The sequence below is a fragment of the Besnoitia besnoiti genome, chromosome II (genome assembly GCF_002563875.1).
Source record: "Besnoitia besnoiti strain Bb-Ger1 chromosome II, whole genome shotgun sequence".
Taxonomy (NCBI): domain Eukaryota; phylum Apicomplexa; class Conoidasida; order Eucoccidiorida; family Sarcocystidae; genus Besnoitia; species Besnoitia besnoiti.
In genome coordinates, this window is record NC_042357.1 from 4,616,501 (window position 1) to 4,638,876 (window position 22,376).

Sequence of the window (22,376 nt, forward strand, 5' to 3'; positions counted from 1 at the left end):
CTGAATAGAAAGAGACGACCCCAGATGAGGCGTGTGTCTCTCTCTTCGTCGTCCTTGCGACAGCGCTGACTATCGACGCTCGGGTGCACACGTTAGTGGCGAGCATAGGAAAAGAGAAACGGAGGTCACGTTAATATCTCGCGTTTCTTTCGCTGGAATTGGCGAGACTGAGTATCAGAGACTGTCGTTCTTCGCTCTTCACTCCGGTTCTTGCTCGCTGAACGGCAAAACGTGCGACCCGCCAGCCCGGTCGCGTGTCCTGCGGCTCCTCCGCTTTTTCTCCGCTTTTTGCTGCATCCTTGCATGCACCGGCGAAGCGTCAAACGAACCCACGAGAGGTGAGAGTTCAGCACATTTGTTTACCGTCCTTCTTTCTACAGGGATCCTGGGAGACTCTGGAAAAGATTGCGACAAGGCGCGGCGGAGACTTCGCCGCTCCCTTTCCTTCTTCCTTCCCGGGAAAGTGGAAGCGAGCCCAAGCGAGCTTCCTCCTTTCCGCAACTGAGGCGGCGCTCCCTTCGAACTTTCCGGCCTTTTCTTCTCTTTATGCAGACAGAACCTTCTTCAGCATGAGTATCGCCTACTTTGTGCTTTCTCTGGGACTCTCTTCCTAACGGGAAAGGCCAGAGAGAACGCGGGCACTTGGACTGGGGTCATGCGCGCGCCCTTCTTGGCTCTTAATAACTATATCTGGAGTTATACATGCCTCGGGACATGTTAATTAAGGGACACAAGAAGGCGAAAGAAGCAGTCCTTGACTCCAGAGACCTCTGTCGTCACCCGTTCCCTTCCGCCTCTTCATCTCGCTGCCTAGCTGACTCCGCCCCTTTTGCTTTCCTTCGCCCGCACCTTACCCAACGCCTTGCACTCGTGCCGTCGGTCGCGACTCTCCCAGCCGGTCGTACTCTCGCCCTCCTCCCGTCGTCTTCTCCGTGCCAGGTCTTCTCACTTTTTTGTCTTTTTTTCTCTTTTGGTCACAACATGGTTCGCGTGACAGTCGAGCCCCTGTACACCGGGGGCCGCGGCAGCGGCGGCAGCCACGCGGCGATTCTCCGCCTCGGCCGTCTCTCTCTCCTGATGAACTGCGGCGCGACAGATCGCCTCGATCCTCGAGACATCGAACCGCTTCTCCCGTGAGTGAAGACTTCCGCGGCCCGGACGGCAACTTGGAGAGAAGAGAACAAAGAACAAAGACTGCGAAGCAGCTGAGGCCGCGAGAGTCACCTGTCTAAATCGAACACACGATGAGAGTTGTGGTTGGACGCGTGTGTGGGCTCGCGTGGTTTTTTGCATCTGCGTTTTGCTGTGTTTTTGTCCCTTTGCTCCCTCTCCCCTAGCTGCCAGCTTTATCTGAAGTTAAAAGCTTTCTGCGTGTGTGTTCTCAGCCACCTAAGCGACGTGGATAGCATTTTCATCTCCCACGGCTCGCTGCGACACCTCGGCGGCCTGCCGCTGCTGCACTCTCGCCAGAAACCCGCGCTGTCGCGCCCTGCCTCGCCCGCGTCTCCTGGGCTCTGCTGCTGCTTCTCCGGGGGCTGCCGCGAATGCAGCGTGCCCGCGTTTCTCACGCAGGCGAGTCAGCGCCTCGGCAAAGTGGCACTGGAGAGTGCGGTGTTGAGCAACGCTCAGAACCGGGGTGTATGTACAGCTGAGGACGCCCAGGGCGGCGGCAGGGAGGCGGGCGCAGCGGGGCTGAACGCGCTCAAGTCTTCGCCGACTGAGGGAGGCAGCAGAGAAGAGCGCGGAGAGGGCGAGGAGAAGTGTCAGGAAGCAGGCGCTGCGGGTGAGCCCTCCGCTGCGCAGACGCGAAAGGGGGATTTGCCGGCGGGCACGATTCTCTCCGCGGATCCTCCTGTGTCTCTAAAAGACGTCGCGACCATCATGGAGGCCTGCCGCGTGCTGCGGTACGAAGAGCGCGTTCGTCTGTTTCCGCGCAAGCGAGAAAGAGCGTTCAGAGGGCACGCCAGCGACGAGGTTGGGGAGGGAGCGGAGGCAACCGGCGCGGAGGCCGCGGGGCGAGAAACGAACTCCGAGGCAGGCGGAAACGCCCAAAGAGAGAAAAAAGGAAGAAGCGCGGAAGCTGAAGGCAAAGACGACGACCCAAGGGATTTGGAAATGGTAGCAGCGGGAGGGGATTCGGTCTGCAGAGACGAAGAAGATGAGGATTCGGAAGAAGATGAGACCGAGGTGTATGTACACTGCATTAGTGCTGGGCACGCTCTCGGAGGCGCCGTGTGGCTCTTTGACGCAGACGGCAGGAAAATCATCTTCGCCGTCGATCATTGTCTCAATCCCCTTTGGTAGGTCGGTTCCTCCAGGTCTTCATTCCTTGATTTCCGCTTGCATTTTCGCCGTTGTGTCGCCCGTTGCGGGCTGTTGCCGCCATGCGCACGTGTCTCTGTGACGTTTCTGCGTTTTTGTGGTTTTTTTTTTCCTCGCTTTCTTTCCTTCAGGCACGTGGACGGGAGCGCGCTGCTCTCCTTGATCCCGACAGTCCTCGCCGCGCCGTCGACGCCCTCGCCGTCACCCTCCTTTTCTTCTCCCTCCCGCGACGCCTTCTCGTCACCCTGTCTCTTCGTCTCGGATGTCCACGAACCGCCGACGGGGATCCACTCATGGCGGTGAGGCCTGTGGACTCCGTTTTGCTTTTCCAGCGTTTTCGCTCTCGAGGGACGCTCCAGTTGCTTGATTCCTTATCTCCTAAGCTGGGATTATTTCCGAATTTTTCATTAGAGAAGTGCGCTACCTTGCTGAGAGCTCACTTTTTTTCCTGCCACGCGCCTCTCTCCGCCTTTACCTCCGGGTTTTGTGGGCCTTGCAAGCCCTCTGTCCTCTCGCGCCTTCTGTGCGCGTCCCGCCCGGAGGCTGCTTTTACGCTTTTTTCCTCCTTTTTCGAGTCCTGCGTCGTCTCTCTAGGCTGCTCACTCGTGCTTTTCCCACTTCTGTGTCTGCGCGCAGGACATCGGCTCTCCGTGCGCTTTTCCTTCAAATTGCCCAAGTTCTTCAGAGGGGCGGCGACGTCATCATTCCGATGGATGTCGGCAGTAAGTCTTCCACTCCACGGTCTCCCGTCCGTATTTCGTATTCTTGCGGTGTCGTTTTACTAGTCTGGGTGTGCGTCTCCTCCAGCATGTCTGTCGATCTCGCGTGCACGCGCTAGGTTTTCCTGATTTCTCGGTGCTGCGTGTGTGTGTGTGTGTCTCCGCAGGCCCTCTCTTGGAGCTTCTGCTGCATTTGGAGGCCTTGTGGCGGCTCGCGCCCTCGCTCCACGGCTTCCCCGTCTTCCTGATCTCCCCGGTCTCAGTCTCCTTCCTCCTCGCGTGCCGGCCTCTGCTTCCCCAAAGCACGCAGCGGGCGCGGGCCGTGTTCGCGTCTCAGCGCATCAATCCGCTTTTTTCGGGCTCCTCCGCGTCGCTTTCTTCGCTCGTCGCCGCGCACCGCCTCGCAGCCGCGTCGGTCCCTGGAAAAACGAAGAACTCGCACTGGCTCGTGCGGAAGCAGACAGCCGAGGAGGCTGCAGAGGCCTTCCCTATCCCTCTGCAAGCGCCGAAAGCCGCACAGGAGGGTGCGGGCGACAGCAGAGAGAAGGACGCGCTTATCGACGGATCAGGGGAGCACGCAGCGGCCACAACGGCCCTGCTGGGCGCTGCGGGGGTGCCAGCGACCGCGGCGGTGTGGAGCCCAACTAGCGGTCTCCTCCCCACACCGGCGCCAGGCCCCCTGGGGGGGCTTGAGGGGATGGGGGATCGGACCCAGCCTGCAGCCAACGCGGGCGCCAGGAGGGAGCCAGGCGCGCAAGCAGACAAGAAGGGAGACGAGGGAGGAGAGGGCAGCAAGGCCGAGAGCGGTGCGGCTGACGCAAACGCCGCGCGAGGGGCCCTGATGTTAGGCCCCGCGTTGGTGCCGGCGGCGGCGCGGCTCGGGTTGGTGGGCGCCGTCCCCGCCCAAGGCGCGGCGGGGGCCGGCGCGTGTGGAGGCGGCGTCCCCTTCGGGAACCTGAAGTTCGTGAGGCTGCTCTCCACGGAGCGAGAAGTGGAGTCTCTTCTTCAACAGAAAGAAGGCTCGGGCGAGCGCGAGGCGGTGAACACCCAAGGCAAAACAGAGGAGGGGCGTAGGGCTAGTCGGCGGCCGCCGTGTGTGTTCATCTGCGTCCCAGCCAGCTTGGATTCTGGTTTTGGCAGAAGCTTGCTCATCCGAGAAGCAGAACGCGCAGAAAACGTCTTCTTTTTCCTCTCAGAGCCATGGCCCGGTAAGACTCCATATCCAGGACCACGCACGCGTTTGCCCGACGTGTCTGGCGTGACTCCGTGTCTCTGTTTTTGCTTTCAGCGACTCCTGCGCCCACAGTGTGCCTGTCCAACGTCTCTCTCAGCTGGCGTGAGCGCTTCGTCATCCTTCCTACCGCGGAACGCATGGGCCGCAAGGCGCTATATACATGCATATATATGTATGCATACATATATGTATGCATACGTATATATGTATATATATGTATACATGTGGATATATATACATATGTATATATATATATGCCTGCACATATATATATATATATGTATATGCGCCTCGATGCATGAGCTCTGCGGTTCCGGCACCGATTAGCCCTGTCTGAGCGTCGCGGCTGGGCGTGGCTTGTGCAGAGGCCTCTTCTTTTTTGTGGCTTCTGTGTCGGTGTACCTCCTCAGGCACGACGGCGCACCGAGTGTGGAGGATGATGCAGGAGAGCTCGTGCTCGGGCTCCGAGGCCCCCGTGCGACCGGAGGCGGCTGGCGAGTTGGGCGAGAGGACGCACGGGCTGATCCACGACTCGTCTCGCGCGGGCGCAGCAGCAGACGCTCCCGAGCTCCTGCTGACGCAGACGCGCAGCGTAGCCCTGTCTGCCGACGAGCTGCTTCGGCTGTTTGAGCGCGAGAAGGAGCGGCGCGAGCGCGAGGCTGAGGAGGCGAAGAAGAGACAACGGGGCGACGCGGGGGAGACGGCGGCGGAGGCGGGCGCGGCCGACGGCGAAGGCGAGGAGGGATCGAAGGCGACGAAGGAGGGGGGCGGTGGCGGCGACGAAGCCGAGGGTGGTGAACAGGACGACGCGGACGCGCAAGATGCTGAAATTGCCGAAGACGAGGAGGAGCCCGACGAGCCGCTGCTGCTGCGCATCGCAGACGAGGACCTCGTGGACTACTCCGACGACGAAGACAGCGCATTCGTCCACTTGGGTGCTCAGAACCGGACGTCTTCTTTCTTCGCATCCGACCTCGCGCAGGGTGAGGGCACAGCAGAGACTCCGCGGCACGCAGAGTCGCCCAGAGAGGAGACGGCAGACGAGGCTCGGGAGGGCGAGGGCGGAGACGTGAAGACCGAGGGCGACGATGGACCGGCAGGCCTGGAGGGGGAGACTGCCTCGCTGGACGAGGCGTCGTCCGTGGGGTCGGACGGTGACAGCGACTGGGCTGAGCCCGCCGGCCCCGCCATGGAGGGCGACCGAGACGACTTTGCGCAGCCGGAACTCTTCACGGAGCGGCGCAGGACGAAGAAAGCGAAGGGCGAACAAACCGGGAGGCTCGACGGGAAGCCGTGGGCTGCCAACGGCGACACAGGGGTCAAGAAAGAAGGAAAAGAAGAGACGGAGGAGTTTGGCATTCCCGTCAGTGCCGAGCAGAAGACCATTTGGACAGCTGCAACTCTGGTACGAATTTATTTTCCGGGGTTTTCAAGGCCCTTTTTCGCTGGCATGCATGCTGCGAGTTCGTAGAGAAGGGCAGTGGGACGCGGCGAGTTAAGAAGGGCGCGGTGTCGCTTTCATTTTATGGTTTCGGGCGTTCAGTGATGCCGCTGACGCTCCCCTCACCCTCGCGAAACGCACCAGCTGTGCGGGCCCTTGTGCCTGTCCATTGCTGCCGCTGTCCTTCCTTGCCCCTCCGCCCGCAGCTTTCGTGCGTGTTTCTTGTTTCTGTGCCTGCCCTCGTCGGCTGGAGAAACACGGTGCAGAGGAGAGGGAGCCGGTTTCTATTTGCCGCTCTCTTCTTCCGTCTGCTCGGATTCTTTTGCAGCTGCTGTCTGTTGTCTATTCCTCACCGGGTCGACTCGCCTGAATGCCAGGCCACTTTGTTGCGTCGCCTTTTCGTTTCGCTGTCTTCTGCTTGCTCCCTCGAGACTGCTCTCTGCATCGATGTGCGTCTCTTTTCTCTCTGCTCTCTGCAGTCCATGGGCACGACGGGCTCCGCGGGCGCCGCCGACGCGGCCTCGGCGGCCAAGTCCCTTTGGGAAGGAGGCCTCTGGGGCGGAAACGAAAGGCTCGCCTTGGCGAACGGCTTCGCGCTGCCGGCCTCAGGGGCTTTCGGGGCCCCTGGGGTGTACAGACACCTCGCAGAGGGAGAGAGGCTGCTTGCGGGAGCGCCGCGGAGAAGGTGAGAGAAGGGCCACGAATGCAAGATGAAGAAGAGAGGGGTGCTGCAGGAGGTAGGGACGCAGGCGGGCAGCCGCGGATGAAAACAGACCTCCTCAAAGCTCTGCATGCTTCTTCCATACGCTGCGTGCCGCTCGCACCGATCCACTTGTCTGTCGTTTGCTACTGTCACGCCGTTTTCTGGTGTTCCTTCTGTTCTCTTCAGACAAGAGCGAATCAAAGCGCAACTGCGTTTGGCGACCTCGGCAGGAGGAGGAGGCCATCTTCCTGCGTCGCCGTGGTCGTTTTACTCGTCGTCGCTCATGGTCCCCTCTGCCTTCGGGCTCTCGTCTCCGTCGCCATTGATGGGCGCTAACGGCCTGATGGGCTCTAGTCCCTTTCCGACCGCTGGCGCCGCCTACCGCCTCCAAGAACGGGCCCTGCCGGCCTGGAGGAGACAGCTAAGGTATGCTGCGACGATCAGTTTTGAGTCTCTGCGCAGAGGCAGTCTGCCGCTTTCCCTTCTGTCCTTCTCTGTGCTCTCCTCTTCGCCGCGCTGTGCGGCCGCTTGACACTTTGCTTGTCGCTTTTTTTTGTTCTATTTGGTGATTCGTGTAGTATCCGGAGTTGTGTATTTCACCGAGTCGAGCCAGCTGCAGACGGGGTGCAGCGAGGCAGAACGTGTGGTGCAAGAGAGGACGGACTGTCTAGAAACAGAGCTCTTCACTTAATTCCAAAGGCGCTCCCTCGCTTCCGTGTGGCCCTTTCAGTCTCCCTTTTCTGTTTTCTGGCAAGGGCAGCACCACCTGGATCGTCCATCTTCCTATCTCAGAATCTCATGTGTTCGTGCTACGTATATACGTATATATGTATGCATATATATATATATATATATATATATATATATATATATACGTATAGGTTTGTGTCTTGTACGGAGTTTATGTGACACGCGCGTGTTCTTTTCGGTTTTTTCTTCTTTCTTCTGCCAGTTTCCCTTTTTCCTCCCGTTTGCATGCCCCTTTTCTCTTTTCTCCTGTGCGCGTTTTCTGGCGTTCCCCCAGGCAGTGGTGCGGCGGGGCGGATCCAACGGGGCTGGAGAGCCACACCGTGCGCGTTCCCCTGCGCTGCCGTGTGCAGTGCTTCTCTGGGGGCCTCGAGGGCGTCACAAGCCTCCAGGGCTTGCTCAGTTTCCTCTCTCTCCTTCGCCCGCAAAACGTTTTCCTTCTCCCCTCTACTTCGGGCTCTCTGGCCAGTGGCTTTGCGCAGCGCCTCGGGCAGCGGGGCGAGCGAAGCCGCGAGAGGGGGGACGGTGTCTCCAGCCACTTTGCCGTCGACGGAGACGGAGGGGTGCGTGGAGACCTGCAGGAAGGCGGAGCCGCCCTTGGGCCTCCTTCCGGCGCAGAGGCGCTGCAAGTCGATCTTGGGCACCGACTCGTCTCCGATCTCCTCGCCTCTCTGGGCCCCCAGACCCGCGTGCAGCTTCTGCTGCCCTCTTGGCCTGGCGCGTCGTCTCTCTTTCAGCCCTTTGATGCCGCTCGCTCTTTCGTTAGCAACGTTGGAGTCTTGGACCTCCCTTCTGGGCAAGCTGTGCTGTGCCTGGATCGGCGCCTGTGGGCGGAGCTCCAGGCGCACGCAGTCCCTGTCCCTACGACACGCTCGACGCGCGCGACGACGTTCGCAGGCGCGGTTGGGCTCCAGGGGGCGCGGAAGCGGGGCCACGCCGGCGGCAAGCGGCCTGACGGCGCCGACAGAGGCGAAGAGCGAAACTGGGGGCAGCGCCTCTGCTTCGTCGCGCGCGCCCGAGGCACCTTGCAGCCGCTCGCTGACGCCAAGGGCCAGGATCGAGGAGCTAGGCGGACCTCAGACGGCGGCGCTGTCGATGCGGCGCCCCAGGAGGCCGTTCGCAGCAGGAAAAGGTGCGGATGAGCGCGCCATCACTCGCGCATCCTTTTTCTCACTCTCGAGAGAGCGGAGAACTCGCCCCTCACGTTCTTCTCCTGCTTTGTGCCTGCCGCCTTTACATATACCTATCCACGTGTGTATTTACGTATGTGTGTATGTATCTATCTATATCTATATCTACCTATCTATACCTGTCTATATCTACCTCTCTATACGTATCTATCGATTATCTTTATCTATATCTATCTGTCGATTATCTATATCTCTCTATACATGTATGTCTATATCTGTTCATTTATTCCTGCCTGTTGTCTGCCATGCTTCTATCGTGGTGCGGTGTGCCTGCGAGTGTGTGCTCTCTGGAGCTCATACGCCACCCTCTCGCGTTTCTTTCGCTTTGCCCCAGGTCTCGCTGTCGCCGGTTCGGCTCGGCAGACGCCTCGTTCGCTTCGACTGCGCAGGCGGGGAGCTTCTGGTGCCCCTCCCTGCGGCCCTCGTTCCGCTTGGTCGCCTCCGACCCCACAGTCTCCGAGGCTGCGGACGCGCCCGAGGACGGGAAACACCCCGGGGGCGAAGGCGAGCGGCACTCGAGAGCGATGGACGGGCTGGAGGAGGATGGGAAGACGGCACAGAAAGAGGGCGACAGCGGCGCGGCGTCTTCTTCGGCGTCGCACGCGAAACGAAGACTCTTTTTGGGCGGCGGAGACGACGGGCCCGGAGGCGCCGATCGAGGCGCGACCCTCCTGCTCGGCCGCCTCCACCTGGGCGACGTGGCAGACCTTCTGCGGCGCGCAAGCGGCTGCGAGGGAGGCGAGGACGCGGCGGGAACTGACGCAGAGGAAGAGCGAGGTGAAATCGCCTTCGCTCCGCAGGGCAAGGTGCTCACGCTGGCGGACTGCGCAGCTATCCGCGTGATCCAGGTAGGAGCTGCGCGCGACCGAGAAGAGAGACTTACAGATCATTCTTTTGATATGGAAAAATCCTTATTCTTCCATAAAATTTTGAATTATATATTCTAAAGATTTCAACAAGCTTTATCTTCAAGAGACTGCTCGTAGGCACTGAGGAGGGTCGTACGCGACGCTCGCACGAGTGCACAGAGCCCGTGGGTCGCCACACCCGAAGAGGCGACGCGGCGTCCATAGGCGGGTGATAGGCGGATGGATCTTTGTCCGCAGAGGTCCGCTCTCTACGCAGGCAGTCAGACAGCGTCTCTACGCGCTTGCACGTAAGATCTCGGTATTGTGGAGCAGGTCTGAGCCTGGCATACACGTTGCTGTTTGCGTCATGTTTTGGCCCTCTCCCGTGTCTCTTGTGTGTGCAGGATGGCCACGGCAGCCGCGCGGCTCTGTGGGAAATCGAGAGCAGCGTGAATCCGTGCTTTTTCTACCTCCGGCGGCTCTTTGCTTCGCAGCCCTTCGCGTTGCCGGGTTCTTGAGGGGACGCAGAGGCAGGAGGGGCCCAGAGAGCGCCGTTTGCTCTCCGCTGTGTTTTAGGCTGAGTGCGTTTAGATGCCATTCTCCCCATTCTCTTCTCGATGACTTTCTCGGTGCCGCCTGGCGAGCTTCTCCCGTGCGTGACCTCTGCTTTGATCCGGTATCTCTTTGTCACCCCTTTTCTTCTACAGTTCACTGCAAATGTGGATGCCTTCTGTGGTTGCCTGCTGCGGCAACTTGTGGACTGTGCAATCGATTTCGCATCGCTGGGTAGCGAGGAAGAGCGCTCTGCGGCAATGGAGAGGCTTGCCCTCCCGCGTAGAGTGAGCGAAGGAGAGAGCTGCCGCGGCTCGGAGCGCACTACGATGGAAAAGACACTTCTCGTGAGGCCATCGCCGCCCGACTGACAGTTCTTTTTGAAGTAGACCTGGCAGACGCTGTTTTTTCAAGATCTGTGGCTTCCGGAGGGCAGTCTAGACATTTCCTGTGGACAGGCGCGGAAGCCGTGAGCTTCGCGCATGACACCTTTGCGCAGGAAGAACGTTGCACAGAGCCACGCACGAACTGATGCATCAGAAGTAGCGAGACAAGCGGTTAGGTTAGGTACGCGCGCCCACTAAAGTCAGCTAGCGGGAAGTCAGCTCCGCCCCTGCGTGGAGCGAGGCTTTTACCTCGGCAACGTCTGGCCTTGTTGCGAAGCGGGCGGGTTCGAATCGCACGCCTTTCTGAGACGATTTGAACAACGCGACGCAACACGCGGAGCGGCCGCCACCTCCCAGTCGATTAGAACGAGGCAGTTCGCTCCACGATTGTGCGCCTCTTGGCGTACACGGCGGCCCAGATCCCGCCGCCTTTGTCTGCGCCTTTTATCCAGTTGCCGCCCCCCAGAATGAGTTGGCCGTTGGGCCCCACTGCGTAGTCTTCGGGCAGCGGGTCTTCGGCGGATTTGCGGCTCGCCGAGGCGTCGCGGCCCCCGCTCTCCACGACAGAGTCTCTTCGCCCCACGAGCGGAAACAGGTGGGGAACGTCCAGCTGCAGCGAACTCTCCAGTTGAAGAGCAGCTTGCTGCTCAGCCAGCTGCTGCTGGCGGGCAAGCTCCTTGACACGCATGTGCGTCTCCAGGAGGCGCCTGGCGCCGCTGACTGCGGGCGCCACAGTTCCGTTGCCCATGAAGGCGCCGACGGCCAGGCCCTCCAGTTCGCCCAAGTCCACGTTCCACAGAGTAGGGCGGCCAGAGCCGAAGTCCTCCTCGCAGCCCCCCCGCTCGCCTGCAGCCACAGGCGCGCCTCTCCTCGCTGCGGCGCCTGCCGCCCCACTCGCTTCAGTCGTCTGCAAGTCTCCAACGAGAGTAATCGGCGGCCTCCCTTCGCATGGAGGGCCTAGACCGCTCTCTGCGGAACTCTCGCGGCACGCGCCCAGTCGGAAGCTCGACGCGAGACATGCGCCGCTGCCGGCCGAACTCCAGGGGGCGGACGGGTCACCCGCCCCGAGAGCGGGCGCCGCTGCAGCCCGGAGAGACTCTGTCTCTCTCGGCCCCAGCCGGAAGCCTGGAGCCGGAGGAAGAGCGAGCGCTGTTTCGTCGGGCTGCAGAGACAGACAGCTTCGAGGCGCGTCGCCGCAGAAAGACTCCCGATAACCGCGGGGCGCGGACGCGAGAACCCCGGGGACGTGGGCGGCCACCAAGGCCCCCGACGCCGCGCGCTCAGCCTCTGCCAGATCGAGGAAGAGCGTGGGTAGGGCCCGCAGCGGAGGCCCTTGAGAGGGAGAGAGACCCGACACGTCCCACACGCGGGCCGCGCCGTCTTCTCCTGCTGACACCAGAAGCATCTTGAAGCGCGGCGAGGCGCCTGCAGGTTTCGAGGGACTGCCTGGAGGGGGGCCCGGGGGCGACTTGTCCCCCGAGGCCCCTCGCCCAGAAGCGTCGGCCGCGGCCTCGCTTTGCGAGGTTTTTTGAGCCTTGAAGCTCCCCAGATGGAGAAGCTGGAGGCTCTTCACGCTCGCCCCGTGTGCCTGCCACAGGCCGACGAGCTTGACAGGTGCGGCGGCGAAGAGAGCCGGAATTTCGTCGTGGCTGAGAAGTGGATCCACGGTCGGCCCAGCTGCTGCCTCGCCCCACCATCCGCCCCCGGGGTATGGCGACGCAGGGCCTCCGACCCGCGAAAGGAGCGACCCCCCAGAGGCGCCGCCGCTTCCTCCCGCGCCACGGGCAAAAGGCGACCCACCCCCCGAAACACTCGCGCGGAGTTCGCCGCCCGCGCCTCCAGCGGACCACACGCTCGCAGATCTCGCAGGGAGCTCTGGCGGGGCCGGATCGCCCGCCGCCTCGCTGCTGCGGGCTGCGTCCCTGGACTTTTCACCTCGTGCCCCCGCTCGCGGCAGGCGGCCCCTTCCAGCTATCGGTGGCTGAGCCTCGATGCGCGTGGAGTCTCTGTCTGATGAAGCGGCATCCCCGAGACTGACGCTGCTTCGCTTTCGCCGAGACAAGTTACGCCTCATCTCCGCCGCCCGTGGCGTTGAGCGCGGAGAAGTCGACCCCGCTGCTTCTGACGGGAAGGGAGCCACACGCAGACCAGACGCCGCGTGAAAAAACGAGGCCCCCGGGGCGGGGGCATGGCTGAGTCCCCGCGAGACAACCGAGCCCAAAAGGGGCTGTGCGGGTCAGGCGCTGATCGTGCGCGCTGCCAACGCTGGCGCTATCCGCATACACGACACTTCACGCCACATGCGAGATGAAGACGCAGAAGACTCGCTCGCTGCAGACGATACTACGCGCCTCTGCAGGCTTACGCGTCTGAGACACCGCTGAAAAGACGCAATGGCTTTCCACACGACCGCGAAGTTCAGTAGGTACACTCCACGAGATCGTGAGGGCGCGACATCCGACAGGAGGTCCGCTCCGCTAGGCTGCGGCGACCGGCCGAGACACAGAAACGCAACCGCAGCTGTGCGACCCTCTTTCAGGCATTGCGGCCGGCTTATATACGAAGGCTGAGCTCACATGGCGCGCAAAACGTGACGCGTCCAGCGGTCACTCGCGGTAACTAAGCCTGCTGCACACGCGCACGCAGTCCCCACTCACGTCCCCTCTCACCTCTCTCTCTCTCGTCAAGCGTGGCGGCGGCAGCGTCGCCTTGTTCTCCAGCAGCTGAAGGCTTGGCTACGGGTGCGAGGTTTCCGCCCCTCGCTGCGCTGCCCCACGCGGGGGTCGCACCCACGAGGAGACGCGGAGGGGCGCGCTCCGGGCTCTCGGGCCGCGAGGCGTGCGAGGGGGGCGTCGGCGAAGGCGCTCCAGAGGGGGCCGCCGCCGCCCTCCAGTCGAGAAACTTGACTCGCCGCTGCAGCTGAATGACTTGTTGGAAGAGGTGCACCGTGCTGTCGCGAAGATCCGCATGGTACACGCGGTGGGGCTGCCAGTCTGTTTTGGCCGTCACGGGTTCGGTGTCTGGCAGGAGCGCCAGGAGGACCGAGACATCCCAGGCACGCACCCGCCCCTGCTCATCCCCTGCGAAGATGAGGATTTCTCCCCCGACTCTCCGCTCCTCCGAGCTTGACCGCAGCAGCAGGCCGTGGGCCGGGGTAGGCCTCGCCCCGGCGTGCGCAGCGAGCTGCTTTCCCCCGCCGCGCGATGCCTCGATGAGGGCTTCGGGGGCCCAGGGCGCCACGCGGCCGCTGACAGCGGCCGCGGCCCCTTCGCGGCGGTTGAGGGGGTCGCTGCCGTCGCTGCTGGTAAGGAACGTCGTGCTGTGTGGAACGCCGGGAGTCTCCGCGCTGGCGTCTTCGGGCCCAGCCGGCCTCGACTCGCCGCCGCGCACCGCAGGGTGCCCCGCCAGGGGGGCGGATAGGGGCGGCGTGGCGTGGCCAGATCCAAGGCCCTCGGTCTCCTCGACGCTCGGGCTCGCGGCGACGGCAGTCGAGTCGGCGAACCGGAGCGTGCGGCCTCTGCCGGCGCCGGAAGGGTCCCAGGAGTGCATGCGACAAGCGACCGCGAGGGAAGTCAGCGCTGTCGTCGAGCCCACGCGCTCCATGTCCACCATGCGCACAAGCAGCAGCGTGGCGAGAGGATCGGCGCCTCCTCGGGCGCTAGAAGCCGGCCTGGAGGCACGTGCTGCTGCGCAGGGCAAGCCCCAGTCCTTCTGGAACGGGCGGTCGCCAGCGCCGTTCGCGAGTGCAAACGGGGTGCTGCCCCGGGGACCCCCGTGCTCGCCTGGCATAACGGCAGATGCTTCGTCACTTTGAGCGGTTGGGCGCCACAACGTAGAAGCGTGCGTTTCTCCGCTTGTGGCAGGCGCACCCGAGGGCGACGACGAGGCGCGGCGCGGCTCGGCGCTCGCTTCCGGGGATGCGAGAGGCCCACGACGCGCGCCACAGCCGCGAGGGCCCTGAGGAACCCATGAGAGCGTCGCGACGCCCTGATCTGCCTTCCAGGGCGGGGCGCCATTAGCGTCTTGACGGCCCTCTCCACAGCGTTCGCCGAGGCTGTCAGCTGCGCGACTGGCTCGCCCACCGGCGGAGCTGCTGAGCGGCGCGGCCGCGCGCACGAGGTCAGGCAGCCTCACTGTAGACGGCTGCGGGCCCAGGAGGGGCGAAGAGAGGGTCTCGAGGACCTGGATCGCGTGGGGATGGGGAGGCAAGACCCAGACGCACAGGGTGCCCCCCGCGTCCGCGGAGCAGAGCAGCGGAAGGGGCTCAACAAATGCCAAGCTGGTGACGTCGTGTTTATGGCCAAAGAGACTCGTGACGCGCCGAAGGCGCTCGTAGTCCCACACAAAGATGGCGCAGTCTGCGCTGCCGGTCGCCAAGAGACCCAGACGCCGGCTGAACGTGCAGCACGTGACATCGCCCAGATGAGCGTTCTTCACCATGCGCCACACTCTCGCGTTCCTCTCCGCCGGCATGCGCGCAGACACCCCAGCCCCTGCCTTCCCGGCCGGGCTGGCGGAGGAAGGCGGCGGCCGGAGGGCGGCGCCGGCGCCCGCGCGGGAGCGACCCACGAGGCTGTCGAGAAGGTCGCCAGAAGGGAGCTGCTGCGCCGCGCAGCCTTTCTCGGCGGGCGTGTGCAGGCCGCGAGTCTTTGCGCCGGGGCTTTTCGCCCTGGGAAGCCTCTGTCCAGCGGCGGGGCTGTCTACGACCTCCCGCCCCTCGCCCCGCGGGTTTCCCGGCGGGTGAGGCGAAGCGGAGCGGCTCGCGCGCGCGAGACTCGCTGCAGCGGCCGCCAAACCCCCCGAGGGATGCCCAGCTCCTTCTCCGCAGGCGGTCTTCGAGGGGGCCGGCGCGTCGTCGTGGATGATGATCGAGCGGTCCCAGGAGACGGAGATGAGATTCTTGTCCTCGCCGCCGACGTAGAGAAGCTGCGCGACCTCCGCCTGGTGGCTTCTGAAGCGCTGGAGGAGCTGCCCAGTGCAGACGCTGTAGGCGCAGATGCAGCCTTGCTGGTCGGCGACAAACACCTTTCTGCCCTTCTCGTCCATGCAGATGTCGCTGACCGTGTGCTCAGGCCCTTCGCAGACATGCTCGATGGAGGACACCAGCGCGCCTCGACAGAGATCCCAGACCCGCAGCTGCCGCCCCGCGACGGTGACAAGGACGCGAACGACGAGGTGGGCAATCGCCTTCGACAGCACCGCCTCTCGTCCGCCCTGGCGGCTGTCGTCGCGCCTGGGCCTCGCCGCTCGGCAGGTCGCCGAGCCGAGCGCCTTCTTTTTGGCCGTGCCGAGGGGCCGTGCGTCCCATGAGGGGCGGCCAGAAAGTCTCGAGGCGCCGCTTCCGGAGCCACCTCCCGAGCCCGCAGACCCCGAGGCCTCCTGGCTGCGGCCGTATGTGAGCGCGACGAGGCGGCGCCCGGCGGAGACCAACGCGCGATGCTGGGGCAGAGCGACGACTGCGCGAACCGAAGCCAAGTCGTCGGTTACCAGCGTCTGGAGGCACGCGGACGTGCTGAGGTCCCAAGCTTTGACGATTCCCTCTGAGTCAAAGGAGACGAACTGCCGACTCCGCACACCGAGCATGCAGATACTGACTACCGGTGCAGAGTGCCCGCGAATGGTGTGCAGCTTCTTGCCTACGTAGGGGTTCCACGCCAGCAGCTTGTAGTCGAACCCTCCAGAGAGAAGCACGCGGTTTTCGCTGTCAAAGCAGAGCGCCCGGACGCCTCGCGCGTGGCCATCGAGCCTCCGCTTGAGCTCGCCGCTGTTCGCGTCCCACAGATAGACCTTGCCGTCCATACCGCAGGACGCCAGCAACTCCATGACCTGAAGCTCTTCGAGAGCCGTCACGATGTCTCCGTGCGCGCGGTATTGCCTCCATCGGAGCAAGTACCCCTGCGGCTCCTGGGGGACCGCTGAACTCGCGCCGACCCCCCCGGCAGAGTTTCTCCGGTGGCGGGCCAGCAAACCCAAGACGCCCGGCGAAGAGATGCTGTCAGCGCAGGACCGGGCGCCTTCACTGGGCATGGGCGACAGATTCTGATAGGACGAGCTAAAGGGCGAGCCCGCAGCAGGCGTCGCCTGCGATTCCCTTTCGCGGCGAGTGAGACTCCCATGAGGAAAGAAGGCTGACGCTGAGAGCCCCCCGCTCTGAGAGCGAGAGCCTGACGTCCCTGTCAGCGCCCCGCTGCAGCTGCTCGCGGCGCCGGCGTGACTACGCGATTTGCAAATCCTCCCCATTGTGCCGGGGTAGGAAGGCCAAGGCCCACTCTTTTGGCTGCAGGCAGCCGAGACTCCTGAGTTCGTCGCGAACAGCCCCAGGCTGTCGAGCACTTGCTCACTGCCTTCGCCTCCGGCGCCGATAGCGCGGCGAAGGCCCGTGGACACTCCGGAGCTGGAAGGGCGCGACGCCGCAACGGCGTCGCTGGCGGATTCTGGCGAGGTCGGCCGCGACTTCAGACAAGGCCCCCGAAGCAGACTTTGTGATGTGCTTCCAGAAGCCTGGCGTTTTCCGCCGAGGAGATGCTCTCTGCACGCGCCATCGGAGCCCGTGCCCCCGTCCGCCGGGGCCACGCGAGCGGGGCTCCGTCCCACCGTCCAGTGGCGAGGCCGCCGGCTGCCAACGACGATCGACGGCCTCCCGTCATCGGTGAAGGATTCAAACGACGACACGCCCTCCAAGGCCGAGCGCTCCCGCGCAAGGGATGCGTCTCTGCTTCCGGCTGCACTCCTGACTCGCCCCTCGCTCTTCCCGCCCACAAGCGGCTGCTGGCGAGGCGCGACCGACGTGCCATAGGCCGGCGCGGCCGCAGCGAGGCCCCCCGGGCCCGCTTCGGGCGCGTCGCTCCAGACAAGACCCGCAAAGCTGCTCCTGCCTGACGTGTGCGGCGACCTGCCCTCGAAGCTCCCGGAGCCCGGACTCGTCCCTAGAGTGGAATACTCCCAGCCACCAGCAGGAGAGAGCGTTGTGCGGCCGGCGCTGCTGCCTCCCGCCAACCGAGGCAGATGGAGAGGCAGCCCGGGGAGTCCGGAGGGAGGGACGAGAGAGGCCAAGTCAATCGCGCGATCCTCGATCCCCGTCCGGGAGCGAGGACTGTCTGTCCCCCGAGCACCTGCCAACGGATCTGCCACGTCGGCCTCGGAGACACCCGCGGAGCCCCCCGGCCGCCCACATATTTTCTGCAGGTCCCACGCGAAGATCGACCCCTCGTGATCGGCTGAAAAGAGCCAGGGACGCGAGGACGACGGGAACAGCACAGTTTGCGAGGTGCGAGTTTTTAACTTCCGGGTCACGTGCCAGCCACCCAGGGGGTCTGCCCTCGTGCGCTCGGCGTGGCCTCCTCTCGTCGCGGCTCGCGGGCTCCCTGCAGGTGGGAGATCTGTCGGGCTACACGGAGAGGGCATCTGAAACCCGCCTCTGCCGCTCGATCCGGCGAGAGTTCCTTTGACATCGTAGAAAGTCAGCGACAAGTCTGCGGCGGCGACGACGACTTGGTGGACGAGGGGGCAGTAGGCCAGCGCCGTGATGCTGAAACTTTGGGGCAGCGGCGGCAGGTTCGCGAGGGGCTGGAGGAAGGGATCCGCCAGCTCGACAGTCTTGGAGCCTTCCTCGCAGTAGAAAACCGCGTCGAGGCCGATCGCAGGGTCGTACGCGAGAGCGAGTCGCTCAACGGGGCACACGTGAACGCGGGGGTCGTGAAAGTCCGCTTTTTCCACCCGATGCGTGTGCAGCCGTTTCAGCGCATCTTCGTTGCGGCCGCGATCGACGACGAAGCTCGTGAACGCCTCCCACGAGACTTTCTGAGTGTCGTCCACGTCGATGAGGTCAAACAGCTCCATGAGCCGACCGCCCTCCTCCAGCTCCCTCTGCATGGCTTCATGGTAATCCTGGAGCGCGTAGACACTTCCGCGGCCTCGAACCCAACTCTCACTGACGCCTTGCTCCGAGGCTCTCGCCTCCGGTAGAAGGCACAAGCCTCGCTTTCGATCCTCGCCGATCCCGTTGAGCACCCGGCCCCCGCCGCGAGTTGGGAACCCCGCAGTTGAGGAGCCACAAACAGACTCGCGGGTTGCCGATTTTCCCTGGATTCCATCGTCTGATGCCGCCAAACAGCCTCCTGCGCCGATTAAACCCCCTTTTCCGCTTGCGCGCGGCGGCAAACCCGCGACAGAAGAGGAGGGAGGAGGCACCCATCCTGCGAGGCGGCTCTGAGCGTCGCCCACGCGCAGCGCCAAATAGGAGGCAGTGTCGGCGTCTTGGCTCTCTCGAAGCCGGCGCCCCAGAATGTGAATGAACTCCACAACGTCCACTTCCCCATTACGGGCGGCGAACTCGTACTGGATCTCCGCGATGTTTTGATTCGTGAGCCTGTCGAGAATCTCTGCTTCGGAGAGCACACCTTGGCGCGTGCGCTGCTTCTGCAGTAGTTGCTTCGCGACCTGTTCCGCGTTGGCGTTCTCAGGCGCTGAGGCCGCTCCCTTACGGTCGTCGCCGTGGCCCCCCACGCGGAAAGCCAAATATCCGCCGGCAGCAGCAAACGGGCTGGTAGCTTGCGCGCCGCCTACAGCCTCGCAGCCCCATCCAGAGGACGAATTCGCTCCACGACCTGCGAGGCTTCGGCAGGCGGTGTACCCTCCCAGCAGGCTTAGGCGGCCTGCTTCGCCAGAGGTCAAAGCAAGCGCCTGGTGATTTGCTCGACCGGCATGGAGAGGCCGGAGCTTCCTGCTGAGAGGCGAAAACACTCCAGAGGGCCCCCCTGTTGCCCCCGAGGGCGAGGCCGAGAGAGGAGGACAAAGAGGGTGTAACCCCTCTTCATTCTGCCGCAGAACGTAGTGGCATTCGGCAAACGCGTTCACCAGCGCATCCCAGGCACTGCTGACGAAGGCATCTGTGCCGAGTCTCCCTTTCTGGCGAAAGGCAGTTCGGCTTCGCTGACGCGGTAACTTTTCCTCTCCGCTGTCAGATTTGCAAAGAGGTTCGCATCTAAGGTCTCTCTTTCCCCGTCCCCGGACGGTGGACGTGGAAGATGTGCGCGACAGAGCCGAGCCCGCCTTCGGAATAACCTGCGGCGCACCCGACTGCGCCATTGTTCAAATTAGTGAATCGAGCCTGCTCCTCTTGTGGAGCAACATGATGGTGGAAGGGGCCATGCATAAAGCGAGGCATTTGTACCCACATGCTGACCTGGCGGCACGTACCCGTTCCTGTCTGGCATGCTTGGCTCACGCAAACAGAGGCTGCGAACGCCTGGGGTCAAGGCAGACGCATCACTGTGTCACCATATCACCATAGTCCCAACTACAGGGAATCTACGTTTGTTCGCTAGCAGGCTCGAAAGCTTTGCGCAAAATGTGATTCGTAAGCTCTACGATATATGTATATATATATATATATTGGGGCGAAGCGGAGGTGTGAGAGGCTGGGAGCGAAGTCGACTGTTGACATGCACACCAGCTTGTTGACTCAGAGCTAACAGGCAAAGGAAAGCCGTCAACTTAAGGCTCGTTTTCTGCTCAACAGAAACTCAACTCTAGTAGAGAGGCGGCTGCGCAGAGCGGCAACGCATCAGGACAGGGGGATGGCAAGCAATTTTTGTCACTTTACGGCCTCACCCCACACATCCCAGAGGGAGGCGGGACATGGAGGGTGCTTTCGTGCCTCGTGTTACTGTGTGGGCATGCATAAGACATCTGCTCTGGTCAGGAGACGCACCGCGCTGGAAACTGAAGGAATATGGCATTGAGAAAGGAAGCGAAGCACCATGTGGAAAAACCTGGTCTTGAGGCTAACATACGTGTAGTTTGAGACTTATAAGCCAAATGCATAACGCACCCTCGTGGCCTTGTCGTCTAACAGCGCCTGTTCTGCCAACAGCGGAAAAGATATTATCGTACTCTCTGAGAATGCTGTGTAAGCGGCAGGGGCGAAGGCACCAATCGATGACGCATTGCCTTGCTGAAGAATGCTTCAATGGCCGAAAGTTACGTTAGTCGTGGCCATGCATGCGGCGGCCCCACACGGAACTTCGACCTTTCAAGTTGCCTGATGACTCAGCTACTTTTCAAGACAAAACTGTTTGTAAGTCTTGACTGCTGCTTTCCCCCGCGAACACAAAACGAACTTAAACGCTAAGCTCTGCCAAAACCTCACTCACGCAAGGATAACCACACTCGTTCAAAAAGAGTTTCCCACCGCGCTCATGGCAGCTGAACGGGGCCGGCTTCGCTAGACGGCACACTCGTCATCACTAAAGCAGAGTATTGTCCTAAAGCCTCAGCGAGATACCACTCTCTATCATAAGCTTCTCGCTTCCGGCTGAGTAGGCTTTACACCACCACCGCGATACATCAGGCATTCACTACACTGACATAATGTATGAGGGCGGTCCGCCGCGGCAAAAGGCAGAGACTCGGCAGCAGCTAGGCTCGTCCCTGTGCTATAGTCTGCCACTGCGACTAGAGACGGCCATGTGCTCCACATGATCTATGGGATTCTCGCGTATGAAACTCTGCTTTGGATGGCTTGAACTAGCCGCACCCATTCGGGTGCTGCGACGGCTAGGGAGTTGTTTGCTAACGAATGCGGGCACGCCTCCGCCCGTGTGTGCACACTCTGTCGCCCCCCCGCATACACGTACGTGCAGTCCAGGAATTTTCGCGTAGAGGCCCCAGCATCATGGCGAACAAACGTCTGACTTCACAACTGTCCACTACTCAGGGCTGCGCCGCGCACGCTACCTTTGCGTATCCGTCATTTGGCGCTGACCCGCGCTCCAGCGACCTCTAGATCGACGACGTCTGTGCGCCTCTCTCTTGCGTTTTCTGGTGGCTGTGCACGCGCAGGCGGACTCCGCCTTTCGCTGCCTCGAGTTGCTCAAGACGTCGGGAATCGAACATGGCTCGAACGCAGCACTGCATGCGCGCTTGGTGTTGCCTGTCTCCACGAAGCACACGGCTGTAGAATTGTGCTAGGCACACGTACCGGTACACCCTTGAAAAACAGCAGCCCCGCGAGGTAAAGCAGAATCTAAGAGATCCGGGAGAGCACGCGGGTGCTCTAGACAAAAGTAAGAGGCGCTCGGGGCTCCTTTCTCGCGAGTTGAACGCAGCTGGGAGCGCCCCCATTGTGGTGTCTCAGCCGCGGACAGTGTCACGTATTTGTCTCCATAGGGGTGATCCAGTGCTAGGGATTCGAATACAATTATCCTTGAGATTGATGCAACTCCAACTGGTTTCCATATTTCGGCGAAACACTAAATGAGTCCCTGTGAGGTGCGACAACTCAGTTGAGATTTTGGCGCACTGCCCCGTGTGAAACAAACTCTTCCTCAGCACAGAGAAGGGAACCAGACATTATGCACGAACTTACTTGAGCTGCTCCGACACGGCATCGTAGAGGTCCCTGGCCTCGTGAAAAGCGCCGTCGAGGAGGCAGGCAACGTGAAAACTGCGGGCGGCATCGCTGAGGTATTGAAGGCGTTCCTGTGCTAGTTCGCGCATGAAGAAGACCCGACTATCGAAGTTGAAATATAACGGCGCAAGAAACACACGAGACAACACCACTTATAGTCTGCACTTGGGTTTCATACGCACGAAGCCTCGAACGGCATAGAAGACGATAATCGGCAAGCTCCTGCCGATGCCAGAAACCTCCATAGGGAGACGCTAGTTGACCTTTTCCAACTTTGGGCGTGTACCAATACAGCCTACGTGTGCACACAGCGAGATAAGGTAGAGTATGCACTCCTCCAAAAGCTCAAGTTCTACCCTCAAGTCCTAGCGCATGCATTTTGTCGTCATTTTGACGCACGTTTGCACCTCTGCCTCCTTGCTGCGGCAGGATTCCCGCCCCTGTCTGTCTGCTAGAACAGCCGTACCACAGGGGATACACGCGCGCGTGCCTCCAAACCGAAGATCTGTGTAGTCATCGCCAGGCGTACATCGCCTGCAGATACCTGTTTCGCACGCGCTGCACCCCTTCTCCTGTCTCTTTCATGTGCCGCGAGAACGGCTGCAGCTCTAGCATGGGTCAACGCGTATTTGAGGGCTCCCCTTCGCTTCTTCTCTGGCACTGCAAAGAGCACGAGAGATAGGAAAGACTCGGTCCCGGGAAGTATGGCAGGAGCAGGAAGGAACACGGATAGGAGCAACTGACGTTTTGGATGGAGGGCAAAGGCGACACCACCGGGACAATACCGCCGTCCGAGGAAAAGACGACTGCCTCCAAGTGCCGGC

At 62.2% G+C, this 22,376-nt stretch overlaps 2 protein-coding genes across 2 annotated transcripts; one reads left to right on the forward strand and one right to left on the reverse strand.

The window, feature by feature from the left end:
- Positions 1 to 981: 981 nt before the first annotated feature.
- BESB_040030 (uncharacterized protein) lies at positions 982 to 9,722 on the forward strand (the record flags this gene model as incomplete). The annotated part of the gene is made up of 13 exons (XM_029362589.1): positions 982 to 1,133; positions 1,386 to 2,038; positions 2,132 to 2,300; positions 2,454 to 2,621; positions 2,959 to 3,044; positions 3,209 to 4,060; positions 4,094 to 4,249; positions 4,686 to 5,680; positions 6,196 to 6,401; positions 6,606 to 6,845; positions 7,444 to 8,298; positions 8,691 to 9,204; positions 9,609 to 9,722. The coding sequence occupies 13 exons, from the start codon at positions 982 to 984 to the stop codon at positions 9,720 to 9,722; spliced, it is 5,160 nt and encodes a 1,719-aa protein (XP_029221554.1).
- A 781-nt stretch (positions 9,723 to 10,503) lies between these two features.
- BESB_040040 (uncharacterized protein) lies at positions 10,504 to 19,229 on the reverse strand (the record flags this gene model as incomplete). Its single annotated transcript, XM_029362590.1, has 2 exons — positions 10,504 to 12,263; positions 12,812 to 19,229. 2 exons carry the CDS (start codon positions 19,227 to 19,229, stop codon positions 10,504 to 10,506), a joined length of 8,178 nt encoding a protein of 2,725 aa, XP_029221555.1.
- Positions 19,230 to 22,376: the final 3,147 nt, after the last annotated feature.